This window comes from Ptiloglossa arizonensis, chromosome 6 (assembly GCF_051014685.1).
Source record: "Ptiloglossa arizonensis isolate GNS036 chromosome 6, iyPtiAriz1_principal, whole genome shotgun sequence".
In the NCBI taxonomy this organism is placed as follows: domain Eukaryota; kingdom Metazoa; phylum Arthropoda; class Insecta; order Hymenoptera; family Colletidae; genus Ptiloglossa; species Ptiloglossa arizonensis.
The window spans coordinates 12,897,999-12,911,904 of record NC_135053.1 but is presented as its reverse complement, the minus strand read 5'-3'; the positions used below and the strand labels follow the sequence as shown (position 1 = coordinate 12,911,904).

Genomic DNA, 13,906 nt, shown 5'->3' with positions numbered 1-13,906 from the left:
AAAAATTAAAAATACATTATTGTTGAAGTTTAATCTGCTGAAGTAGGATTATATATTACATATTTAGAGGTATTTATTTATTATTATAATAATACTCTAAATTTACAATATAGAAATTTACAAAAAAAATCTACATAGAATACTTTCTAAAATACTTTAATTAATTTTCTTAAAAAGTTATAATTTTAGTGATCGTAAAAAAATTAATATAATGGAAAATTTGCATTATTTTTTTCCAAGTTTTGAATATAACAGAATATATAATTACATAAGAATTACTTTTACTACGATAACCGCAATAATCGAGAAATTTCTGGGCCCTGTAATCAAAATAGTTGTCCTTTTTTATTTTTTACCTCTAAAAAATTTCACGATTATTTATTTTAAATTCGGTGTAATTTGGTAGTATATTAGATAAATTATTTGTTTAACTTAATTTTGGAATATAAAAAAATCATTTAATGTCAGGTTGTTAATAGGAATACTTTTGAAAATTAAATTGAGTAAATGATATTATATTAAAAATGTGATTTTAATTTTTAAACGATAAATAGTAAACGTAAGTAACATTAATGATAAACCGTAATTAAATGATATGGAATGTTTCATAATGAAGAATAATGTTATTACTTTTAAATTATTACCAAAATTGATTTCTTCTTTTTAAGTACAAAAACTTATATATTTTTAGAAGTTATATTACTATTACATACTGCTTGAAAGTTTTTAATCCATTTATTTTTTTATGTATATATTCAAAGAATATGCTCGGGTATATGTTTCAAGAATTTTTATTTCGCATTACATGTGATCGTAATCGTTAACTTTTTATACTTAATATGTTGTGTAGTATTCTATTTTGACTGAACATATCTTTGATAATGAAGCTGAATTTTAATGGTATTTGTAATTCCTGTGACCTCCTGAAAAGTAAAATGCATAATATTATATTATGCTATATTTTTTATGCAATATATTTATATAATTATTACACAGTATTTAAATTAAAAGTTAATTTTGAGATTATAACTTACTAATACGCAAGTAATTGAAACAATAGAACAATGCACACAATGGGACAACTACTTGGAAAAACGGAGCCACACCAGTTTTTTGAGGAAACACATATTTATGTTGCCAGCGCCAGTAAGCTGAAATTGAAAAATAATTTCTAGTTAAATTATATTTTGCCTGTAATATAATAGAAATATTTTTGTTTTATTTTTTATATCAAATCGTGTCTAATGAAAATAACAAATTATACCAAATTAATCATATTTTTTTTCTATATTCAGAAGATATAAAATTAAAGTTTGAAAGATTTCTTATAGATGCACAAAAAAGTATTTCATTTTTGCAATTCCATTAGTAAGAAAGAGACTTTAGAATAAGGTGATTGTTATGCAATTTTTTAGCCATATTATAGCCATTTTGATAGAGAAAATATGTACCTCGTGAAAATAATGCTATTAGCGGACGGGGTCCCTTTTTACGTCGTCCCACCCATGAAACCAGCTCACCCAGTTTTACTTCGCCAAAAGGAGTGTCGGCTGTAAATATATAATTTTTTATAATTAGTAAATTTTCAATCGAAAGATTAGTGCCAAGGTGGATCGATGAAACTCACGTTTTCCATAATATCGAGCTGGGTCGTAAGGACCATGACGTACTGGATCATATTCTAAGGGATAGTCACCAATTCCTTGTTTCATGATGATAGAAATGAACAAATAAGAACGTTAACGAATGATCGAATCTTCGGTAACACGTATCATCAAGGAACGGGTACCGTCTACAGATTATTTCAGATGTAGTGTATATAACCTTCCAGAAAAGAAATCCCTAGACAAGTCGATCGTATAGTGATAAAGTAGTGTAGTGTCTAGTGATTTAATGGAATGTACGTTGGAAAAATTACTATACAAGACATATCTGTAGTATCTACAATGATAAGAAAAAATTTTAAAAATAATACTTTGTGACACGAGTAATAACGATAATATACATAATAAATAGATCGTATTATATTTTTCGAACAGAGGAGAACACTACTTCCAAAATAGTAAAATAGAAACCATATTTATTATTTAAGAATCTTCACACATAGTATTTTGTTTAAGAGATGTTATTTATTCTACGAAACAATATAAGCTTTATTAAAATTTTAGTACAGCTCGATTCAAATAGTTAATTATTACATTCTCGGTTTTACTCTAAAGTATCATTCATGTCAGGGAGAAGTCAATAAGTTTTTATTTTCGAAAATAAGGTTTATTAATAATTTCGTTAAAACGGATAGTCAAATAATCTATAAATAAATGGGAGTTAATTATTTTTTTTCAAAACATTTCGTTGAACGTATTAAAATTTTTAAATTACTGACCTTGATTCTAATACTATTTAACTTACTTTTTCAATCAGTTTAAATTCTCATACACCATAATAACACTATTAAAATTTAAAAATTCTAATGGCAAATTAAAGGAAAAAATCTAATATCAATTTCTTAAGAAGTAGCACTGAAAAAGACAGTACTGAATTAATATTTGCCATTTAAATATTTCAAGTCGCACGGGCAAATACTAAAAATAATAATTCTTGTACTTTGGCTCCTATTTAAGCGTATCGAGTAAATTTAAAGTACACAGTAGTACGGCTATAATTAAGTGAATGTAGTTCATATTTGTGCTCGTTGTTGATAACGTTGTTTATACAATTGCTATCCTTATTACTATCACTAGCCTCTAGTGGTCACTTATTTCCTTATATTTTTACAGTACAAAGGTTTGTTCGTCTCTCGTTTTCTCGTAATCGGTAGAAATTTAGAAATTCCTCGATCGTTTCTATCGCACGCAAGTGGTGTATTGTGTATTGTTCGTTCAAGTTGCGCACAAAGGATTACAAAATGAACGGAAATAAATTTGGAAAGTCGAGACGACAAACAAAACGCGGGATTCGATTGTTTTCATAGAAACGGCATTGTCACCATGAAAGGTAGATCCGTTCGTGTCACGCATCTTGTTATAATCTATAAATCTATATACAGGGTATCCTAGAAATAAATAGTAAAATTTTGGAAACTTACACTACTCCCGATTAGAATGAAAAAAGTATGTACGCTTATATATATATATATGCTCGCAACTATATCTTTTCGAATTATAAATACTATTTTATTTTTACTTTCTCCGTCTACGAATAGTCGTTCAAATAATCTGTTGTGCGCGAAATCTATTCAATTCAACGTTGTTTTTCAGACGCATCCAATATGTAGATTAAAATGGGACATCCTGTAGATTTCCATGCTCGCTTTATAGTTTAACAAAAATGTGTCTACACGGAAGCGGCAACCTCCTGTTCCATTTCGTGTAATATATTGTATAAACGTGTTTTCAAGCTGTCCGGCACTGCAGCACGTGATAAATGCTCGACGTCACCGGCTGGGTTTGCACACTGTCGCAACATTACTGCCAGTGTACTGGTGGTGTGCTCCGACATAAGTAGTCCAGGAATTATGATAGTCCCCGAGAGAGTCCAGCCGAGAAATATCTTCTCGCACACGATCTGAAATCCCAGAAATAATCGTGAGATTACTAATCGATACCTTGTACTCCTCCCTCTGATATTTTGAAATTAAAATATAATTTTGTATCTAGTATATATCTGCGAATATATACGATCCGATTCGTTTAAGTTACGTCGAAAGATAACAGTATTGGGCTTATTTTCGCGATGCAACAAGTAGAACCGTAAATCGTTCTAAACAATTGGAGAGAGTTTCCGAACGATTCACGAATATATCGTGTACAAGGAACGAGGCAAACTATTCGCATATTTATAGTCTATTGACTATATAAATTGAAGAATCTCGACCGTTCGGACGGTCTTGGAAAACATTTTTCTTCGACTGCTCCGCGAAATATTCAATTCGAGATTTCTAATTATCGATCGACGTGTGGACGGAGATCCATACTGTTACGTAACAGTGGGGACGAATTACTTGTAAATTATTGTTCATGACCGGGGACTCGCAGCGTTTGTCCTTCGAGCAGAGGGACCTGCAATCGAAGAAATCGCAATCCTCGTGTTTCTCGCAGCTCTTTCTGTCCGACGTGATACGGCTGATAATCGTTTTAGGGAACACGCCGTCCAGGTCGAGGAACTTGAGTTTCTGACCACCGAGGGGCAGACCGAAATGGTTTATCTTCACGTCGCACAGATAGATCGGCTCGGGGAAGCTGGTGTCGAGTTCCTCGAGCAGGTCCAGAATCATCACAGCGAGTTTCAACCGTTTCGCCCATTCCGGCTTCGAGTCGGACAGGGCCAGGACCGTTGTGGGGGTTTCGATCGGTCTGACGTACTCGACCGCGTAGAACGTCCCGCACGTGCCAATCAATTGGGGAAAAATGTCCCTGTCCTCGTAGAGGATGCTCATCAGGTACTCGTTCTCCTGCAACAGCGGCCAGAGATTCTCCATCTCGAGCTGTCGTCTGCTCGGCTCGGTCTCGACGCGATGCGTGCGCAGCCGCGCGAGCCTCTCTAATTGATGCTGCGACAGCGTCACGTTCAGTTTGCTAACGACCAGATCCCTGATCATGGCGCCGAACTCCTTCTCGGACGGGAAGTGCTTCTCGCCGGCAATGTCCGTCCAGAACAACGACTCGAACTGTTCCGTTCGGGATTTCGTTCTGCGAACGAAAAATCCAATCAAAATTTGCGATTCAAATGCATACGAAAATAACCGTTTCGAACAGTTGTAGTACACGTGTATATCGGTTCTTACCGAAACGGTACACGTAAAATCGAAACAATGTTATCGGAATTGTTGTCGGGTATAATTTGGTAGGGTGTTCTAACCTAGTATCAACGAGTTCGAAAGACGTTACCGAACTTGTAACGTAAATATCTCGCAACTTCTTCGATGCGAAACTCGTCTTAACCTTTGGACACGGCCACGTGTTTTTTTTTTTTTTTTTTATCGCGCAAAGTACACGACCGTCCGGACGGTCTTGGAAAATATTTTTCTTCGACTGTTTCGAGAATCTTGGAAAATATTAATAACGTATCGATGTGTTCGTTGCTCGAGGGATCGATGGATATCGCTTATTAGAAAAAATAATATCGCGAATACTTCGAAATAAAATTACTTACGAAAGCAACGAGCACGCGAAAACATTAATATCTACACGGTTTATTCTCCAAACGTATAATTCATCGTTTTGTTCATTCGGTTTTGCGTACAATACGCGAATACCACGTGGGATCTTTAACCGAGGGTAGACATAAATTTATTAATTTCGGTCGTTTCGGTACAACTTGGCAACACGTAACCACGTCATAGTATTAAACAGCTTAAAAGAGAAAATTACATAAAATGGCAAACGTTCATTCAATTAAACGAACGACAAAATAACGAGTCTGGGGTCCCTGATGGACCCCCCGTGCGGTTGTCTATGGGTTATGACGCGATTAAAGGCGAGTTCATATTGCGAATAAAATCATCGTTGCTCGAAGAACGAAAATGCAATGTATATATGTTTCATTCGTACGTAAAAGCATTGGAAGTTCATAATTTTTGCTTCAAAATTATATTCGATTATATTCGCAACAGTTCGTAATACAACTGATAATAACATTATTATCGACCAACGTATTCGAATTTAAAGTTGGTATCAACGATATTCATAATGTACTTGGCGATATTGGCAACGTGCTACGAATTTTGTCACGTATTTAAAGTATACCACCAGTTGTTTACAGAACTCCTATTCCCTGTGATCGGTAACAAATGAACCGAGGTCAAGAAACCTCTACAACCGTTTACAATACCGTAAACGTTTCGTGAAAAATTAACTTCTCGAGTCTTGAATATTTCAAATACTCGAATACAAAACTTTTGAAATACTCAAATACAAAACTTGTCAAATACTCAAATAACAAAACAAAGTTTCGAAAGTTGGGTTTCGTTCGTGCTCGTCGCTCGGTTTATTCCACGGAATTGGAAACGACTTATTACGATACTAAAAGAAACGATACGCCTAATTGTGTCGAGCAGCGTGTACACCATAAGAAACGAACCTCGAAGCCTTGAATACGAGTCGTGTTGCTTCCCAGTGTGCAGAGAAGACCGCCTCCTTGCCAGCGTGCAGCGTTTCGCACGCGAGCGAGTGAATCCCCTTTTCCGAGCATAGCGGCTCGCACAGAATTCCTATCGCAGACCCTTTTCTGTGCGTGCTGCACTGAAATGAAAATTACGATCAGGTACTGCGTGAACGACCATTGCAGATTACAGAAATGCTTCCAGTGAGAACGATCGAACATCAACGCGATCTTACCCATTCGTTTACTCGGTTGAAAGTTTTCGGAGTACCTCGGTCGCGACACCTGTAGCGTAACGCGCGAAACGTATTCTTATTACGCAAGAGGTTTCCTTCTTTTTTCCCCACCGATTCACACAATTTTGCGAATATTCTTTCGCAGAGTCACGCGTAACGTATGCACGTTACGTATTCGTATTGTACGATACTTGGCGTGAAACTTTTCGTACGAGACGCAAAAACTTTCAAGATTATTTAAAATAATATCTCAGGTTTTTATTTACACTGGGTGGAGCATTTGCAAGTGTATCCCTCGAGTATCTCCGTTGAGAACGAAGTAACGGAGAAGTAACGACGAGAATCGATACGAAGGGAAAAATATGACGAAAGATCGTTCTTTTCGTCGATCATTTGCATTCGAATTTTCGTCGATCATTTTTTTTTTTTCTTCAATCGAAACGTTCGCTCTCTCAATATATAAGTTACGAACAACTTCAAAGGCAAAGTTACTTGTTCACCACACGCGGATTATCATTTTTTTCATCTTTTCGTGTTTCTTTCGTTTCTCGAAACACAACCGTGTCGTTACAGAGAGACGATCTTAAATTGCAAGACTCGAGTAATGAAACAATGGAAGGACAATTGCCGGTTCGGTGTATGTAATTTTAGTTACAAAATGATACCGAGACTTCATCCATTCCGGTCGTTCGATTGTTCCCATCTTTTTTTTTTTATATTCGTGCAACGATTATTCGCCAACTTGAATTTAAACATCGAAACGAACACCATTTAAACATCGACGTTTTCGTAACGTTCCGAAAAACGAAAACGGTTTCGTCACGACTGGAAATTTACGAACGACGATAAATATTCACGACTAAAAAATCGCCGTTGCTATAAATACCTTGATATTTTGGTCACTTCCGAGCAACAAAAAAAAAAGGTTTCTCGTACGAAATTTATGCATCGTTAAAGGAGGAAACGTATCGTCCTTGAGGTTCTGATTAAAAAAGAAAAAAAGAAAGAAGAAAAAAAAGAAAAGAAGTAGTTGTAGGCGATACCGGCAGCTTCCTCAATGAAACGAAGCGACTTTCGTTCGGGATATTTGCATATTCGAGCCGAGACGCGTGAAAGATATTTGAATCGATCACATCGGCTCGGGACGCGCGTAAAAGTCGCAATTTAAGGATAGTTTCCACGTGAAACGGTGTTACGGCCGATATTACGTTTAAGCTTCGTATAAGTTTGTTTTCTTACGCTCATTGCGATCACGAGGAAACGGATTCCCGTGTGTCCGTGTCTGTTTTTCGTTATGCGCGTATTTCGTTCTAAAACTCGTTCCGGAATGAAGTAAGGTTATGGCGAGGGTAATACACATATACAGCCGTTGTAAAGGGAACGAAGGGGTAACAAGAGACTTTGACCATGGGAATGGGTTAGTTTTCTTTGAGAAGTCCACGTACATTTACGTGCATACAGGGTGATTCTTATTAATACGATCGATGACGATCCATCTCAAATTTCGAGAAACACGAAGAGATTTTTTAGGTTAGAGGTGTACATTGCGCTATACAAATGGCGGTCTCCCGATGCAAACATTTCGAAAGTCAATTTGAAGACAATTTTGAAAAAAGAAAACATTTATCGATTCTATCGTTATAATTGTAATATCGAAATTAAAAAATAATTTTTCTCCAGTATGGACCCGATCAATGAGTTTTCTTTATTCCTTCGAAAATCGATAATTTTCATTTTAATCGTACAGCTGCCCTAAAATCGTCCACCCTGTAGACTCGGTATGCGATGCAAGGGGACTCGATAAATTGTCCATTCATAAACGAACTTTTAAACCATTTGCAATCAGGCCGGACGCAAAGGGCGGTTACTACGGGAATATATTTTCCATCTTGGAACCCGTTTACAACCGACCTCGTGTTCGATCGTAATACGACCAAATATCTGTTACAGCCTAATGCAATCAATTACGCACGGTACGCACGAGCGAATATTAACTTCGCGCGTTCATTAAACGGTCAATTAGATCGGTTTAATTGAAATCGCAACACAGAGTTCACTTGGCGATCTATCGAATATAATTTCATCGATACGCTTCTTGTTTAATCGCCAATGGAATGCGTCAAATACGATTCGCGTGTACCGTACAAATTTATGGAAAATAAATTCGTAACAAAATTACAAGGCGTTAATTTTCGTACGTCGATGCAAGATTACGTAAAGGAAAACTTTTATTTTTATCGTTGTCTCGGAACCAAGATCGCGAACAGTTGAAAGAAGCAACAAAATTAGAAAAGTCGAACGTTCGCGACAATGTTGTTTCATTTATTCGATTCACAGCTGTCGTTAATGTTTCGTATGATATTGCGCTTAAACCAAAAGAGAAAAAGAATTATTATGTCAATGTTTGAAAAAGTAGAACTAATTCCCAATTCTTTCAATTTAAAATCAAATTGAAAGAAACCTTTGTCCCTCTGGTTATTAAATTCAATTCAAGCGTTTCGCAATCGTCGTTTCGATCCTCCATAAAGAGAAGAAATTTGAAAATACAGCAACTGTCGATTATGTTTCTCTACGCTAAATTTCTTCGATATTTACAATTCGCTCGAAACTTCCTGAATTCTCATGTTACATTCTCTTTCAGAGATAAGCCAAACGAGAACAAAGCATATATTAACTCCTCACTCTATACCTGGTACAAACAGCAGTAATGGATTAGGTGTACCCTCTTAGGAGTTAGAATCATAAACCGACGACTTAGTTTACCTTGAAATATGAGATTTAATCATTCGGTGTACATGTACCGGTAACACGACAATTTCATTGATCAAGAATCGACACGAATTTTTAAACAATAATCATTCCATTCGAAATTATACGAATACAAACGTGTACCTATCCTCATTTCTGCTCCAAAAAGTTTGAAACTAGATTTGAAACGACTCTTTAAAATTCAATAAAAAATTCTTCGCGATTTATTATTCGCGCAAGGAAGACATTGTAAATCGATCGATACTGCAAGAATCTTTACTTTCGATTATAGTTTAACCGCGATCGGGATCACCGAAGACCGAGCCAAAAGCTCTAATCCACACTCTTGAAGAGTATCGTTGTTCCCTTGTCGAACGTCGTTGAAACAAGATCGGTACGACCAATTAAGAAGTCCAGTTCGAACAAAGGCTATCGGTCGACCATGTGCAAACGAATAGTTATTCAAATATATACTAATTGAGAGGAAAGGAGTTTCGTGGGTGGATGCTCGAGGCATGTCGTGGAGCTTTTACGTTCGATCCGTGGATGTTCAAGCACCGCTGGAATGAGAGCAATAAAAGTGAATTATCTTCTTGATGCGTGGGTGGTGCTTACGTTACGTGCAGTACGCGCGCATATTCGCACACGTAGCGCGTTTCGCGTGCGTGAACACGCGCGTGGACCCGTACACAGGGGACCGTGCTCACGATATTTTTAGTTGCGTCGTGACCGCCATGATGAGAGGATTTCTCGAGCTGAGGCGGCCGCCATAAGATGCGTGTCGCGCGTCTTTGCACACTGTAACGCTCGAATGTAACTTATCGAACGTACTTTTCGCGAACGATCGATTCGTTCGGGACGCGTTCATTATCGACGAATAGTACGTTGAAGATAACTATTCGTTAACATTTTTTCCACCTTCTCGGCTGACCGCGGACCGGGAAAATCTAAACGAGAACAGAACCGTGACGAGAGACGAAACTCGGCGAGGAATTTTATTTAATTTTCTTCGAGTTTAAGAAACACCTCGAACGAAAAGAAAAAGAAAGACATTCGAAGTAGATCGTTTGCCTTCGACCGATCAGAAATCACGATCGCGATACGTGTATGGTTTCGAGAACCCAAAGATTAAAAAATAAACTTCGTCTCGATAGTATCGTGTATGTCTACTACTTTGTACACGAAGTACAACGTAGTGATACTACGTCGTTTGGTGACGAACTGGAGAGGTTTGAAAAATCAAATTTTCGATAGATAGTTCTTCGTGCTTTGTGCCCTGAACGGTTTAGAATTTTTTTTAATCAGTTTTGCAACACAATGTACGTTTGATTTATTTGAGAAAGATAAGTGGAAAATGTTGTCGCTCGTTTACGTTTAGTCTCGACCCTTTCTCTATGTTTATTACATTGAAAGGTGCTCGTTTACGATTGCACTTTCAGTGAATATCATCGTGAATAGGGTATCATCAACGAGCAATAATTTCGTACGAATAGTAGCGCAGCATTTTTTTTTTTCTCCTCGCGACCTTGCGTGCGTTGGACGATGCATTACGTAAATGGTTTCGTTTTTAATATTCCGGCACGATAGTTGAATGGTTGAATGTAATGAGTAGCGACACTAAGCTGGCATTCGACGTCTCGGTACCTCGATGCAGCCAGTCACGATAAATTGAATTTATAACCGCAATCAATGAACTTTTTACACAAGGTGGGGTAAGGACGAGGAATGTTAATCCACTTATGATCGCCAGGAGGCTGAAAATCTCTTAAGCTGTATTAGAGAAGGAAATTTGCAAGTAAAGATTGTAACCAGTGGAAAGCATACATTGAAACGTATTTGAACGTCAGCTTGTAATCACGTTAAAGAATTTCTAGGCGTTTCGAAACATTTTGCTCCGATTCTAAGAGGGAGGCTCGAAAATAAAATAATTCACTTTCCATCCCTTCGTTATCTTCATAATTGTACGTTCTCGATTGTGTTCCATTAGAATTTGGAGCGAGTCGTGTTATACGGTCACTTTTAACGAAATCATGGACGAAGGTCTTTGGAACTGTACTTAATACTTATAGGACGGTATACTATTTCTTCAGATTGTGCCGATTTCACGTATTTTTGAGGTAGTTAAATAAAACGATAAATCTACGGGACCCTTTCCCGCGTAGATGGCATGTAAAAACGTAGATCTACGTGACCTGTATTTCAAGCGTTTAAGGGTTGGTCATAGGGCGATGGATCGAGAGATAAGGCAAACTATGGAAATTATTTTCCAAAGTGACTACGTGATTTTGTCAAATCTTTATCCATTACCTAAAAATATCATTAAACTTGCAAACCCGATGAATCTTATTTAAAAAATTTGATTTGCGCGAAAGTTATGTCCAATCGCGTGGTGAGCTTTCTACGATACGTATTTACATTCTTCCGGTCGTAAAACTATACGTATTTCAATACAGAAAGGATCTATACGTATAACGATAAACCACGTTTCAAAATTTTATATTGAAATTTACTACGTGTACAGTTACAGGTAAGAGATTTATTACTCTTAGGTGATACATAAGCGTTTGATAAAATCACACAGCCGTCTTCGAAGAGAAATTTTAAAGGCTACCTTACTTATCGACTTATCACCCTGCCGTATCCCTCGATAGAAGAATAAAAGATTCCAAAGTAACAGGTACAAGAACGACTCTAAATTATCGAACGTATTTCGATGTCGGATTACGAGTTAACGTACGTACGAATTTATGGTACTTTCGTTAGCAGTGGTTAACGGTACATGATATAAACTTTTCAGAAATCGTCAGCTCTCGAAAGACCCGTTTCCTTCGAGGAATCGAGGCCCACCGGGTCTAAATTCCACGAACGCATTCACGGGGGAAAGTAAATAGACCAGCATTAAATCTGCACAGCGAGGACGTTTCCCCTTCCAATTCGCCAACGACCGCAAACTTCGAAAATCGGCGTCCTTTAGCGTCGTAACCACAACAGGGCACCGCGATAGGTTTGTAAACAGAGGCAAGCACGTACACAGAGTTCCCTCTCGACATCCGTACGTACATGTACACGCACGTACACGCGTGAAATCGTCACGTATCTCGCGGTTCAGTTTCAGTTTCGTGCACGTCGCGAGGGCGCGTGCGTGCCTGTTTCGTTCCCTGTCCCTTTCTCTACTACCCTCGTTTCGTCTCTTCGAGCATCCCCGTGCGATCTTCGGCGTGTACGCACATTGCGTCGATAGAACCGTGTAGTAGATTTCCCATTGTGCGACGCTGGTTCGAAAGGACTCACCACGTTGGATACGTGAAGCCAGGCCTCGAGGTTCGTGCACATTATACCCCAGTGGAGGAGCAAGTATACGACGAGGAGGAGCGTCGAGGCCAGGAAGACCGTGATCACCTTGTAGTGGTACATGAAACCCGGTAACCGTCGAACGTTCATGATCCTGGGGGCTTCTGTTACTTCAGGTGAGACGACCAACACGCGCGACGCGGACGTTTACTTTTTATTCGTCTCGGATACGTGGCTCGTTGTTTCCTCGTATTTTTTCAGCTCACGGATCGGTCAGTCGTCGTCGTCGACCGCGGCGGCGCATCGTGTCGTTTAATTTTCAACTTATTCCCCGATCGACTCGTTTGTTCGTTTCACGAATCTCGTCACGACGCGCTCGTCGACCGACCGGTGCCGTACGGTTGTGGCAATGCGGCATAATCTGCGGCACATGACAGCGTTGCGACGCTGCGCCTCTCGCGGCGAATCTCCCTGACGGTGTTCGTTGCGCAGGTCCGCGTGCAGTTAGAATCGTCGACGGTCGAATTCGAATCTCGCTCGACCGCTTTCAGTATCGCGTTCGTTTGTGAAGGATGTCTCGACGGTGACGGTGTATCGATGCTTATAGAGAGATTTGAGGTTAGATCGCGGAAAGATTTAGTTTTCCAAGGTTCTACGCTGGCTCGTTTACGATAGATTTGTCTACGACGATATTTGCTTACCGCCGATGGAAACGTCGTACGTTTGTATCGCAACGCGATGTCTTTTTATCGAAAAAGTTGATTTTCGCATCGATAGGAAATTGGGAACCGTCGATGGTCGAGAATTCGAATCCTGTTCGATTGTATTCGATATCTCGTTAGTCGCGTAGGATTTCTCGACGATGGCGGTGTAGCGTTGTTTTCGGTGAGATTTGAGGTTAGATCGCGGAATGATTATTCTTCGAGGCTTCGTTGGCTCGTTTCTGAATGATTTTAAAACGAATATTGTTTTCTTTTACCTCGGGGAATATTTTTGAACCTTTACCGGAAAGGATGGTTGTTACACAAGTGGGAAATCGGGACGCAGAAAGAAATTGTTGCGCACTGTTTGTACGTGCGGCGTTCGCGATTTCGAAATTCATTCAAACATTTTTTCGATAAAAGTCATGCGTTGCTTTGGGTCGGTAAGATATTTTATCTTATATATGTTTTTACGCTACAGAGATGATCATCATTCATAAAAAGCTACTTGATAATTGCGAGCCAAATAAAAGATTATCGACAACGCTTAAAATATACTCCATTTCGTAGCAACATGACTGTGAGAAATTATTCAATACGAGACAGGAACTTTTGTCGGTTTTCGACTGTCAGCGAAATAAGTACATATCTTGGGTATCTCTGATTTCATCACCTTGGAAATATTCTATTCGAACGAGAACCAAGTTTAACGATACAGGACACAAGTGACTGTTGAACTACTTAATTCAAAATAAGGGCAATGAATCATGAAACGGGCAATGCATTAAGTAACAAAAATAAAGCAAAGCTGGCATTCAGCCCCGAGAAATT

At 38.3% G+C, this 13,906-nt stretch overlaps 2 protein-coding genes across 2 annotated transcripts; both read right to left on the bottom strand.

The window, feature by feature from the left end:
- Positions 1-775: 775 nt before the first annotated feature.
- Positions 776-1,811, bottom strand: Atpsynf (ATP synthase, subunit F). Its single transcript, XM_076315229.1, has 4 exons — positions 1,628-1,811; positions 1,452-1,550; positions 1,035-1,151; positions 776-923 (listed from the first exon to the last, which is right to left on the bottom strand). The coding sequence occupies exons 1-4, from the start codon at positions 1,710-1,712 to the stop codon at positions 895-897; spliced, it is 330 nt and encodes a 109-aa protein (XP_076171344.1). The 5' UTR covers positions 1,713-1,811; the 3' UTR covers positions 776-894.
- Positions 1,812-2,294: 483 nt separating this feature from the next.
- Aln (divergent protein kinase domain 1C) lies at positions 2,295-12,789 on the bottom strand. The gene is made up of 4 exons (XM_076315228.1): positions 12,375-12,789; positions 6,079-6,239; positions 4,001-4,688; positions 2,295-3,564 (listed from the first exon to the last, which is right to left on the bottom strand). The coding sequence occupies exons 1-4, from the start codon at positions 12,522-12,524 to the stop codon at positions 3,334-3,336; spliced, it is 1,230 nt and encodes a 409-aa protein (XP_076171343.1). The 5' UTR covers positions 12,525-12,789; the 3' UTR covers positions 2,295-3,333.
- Positions 12,790-13,906: the final 1,117 nt, after the last annotated feature.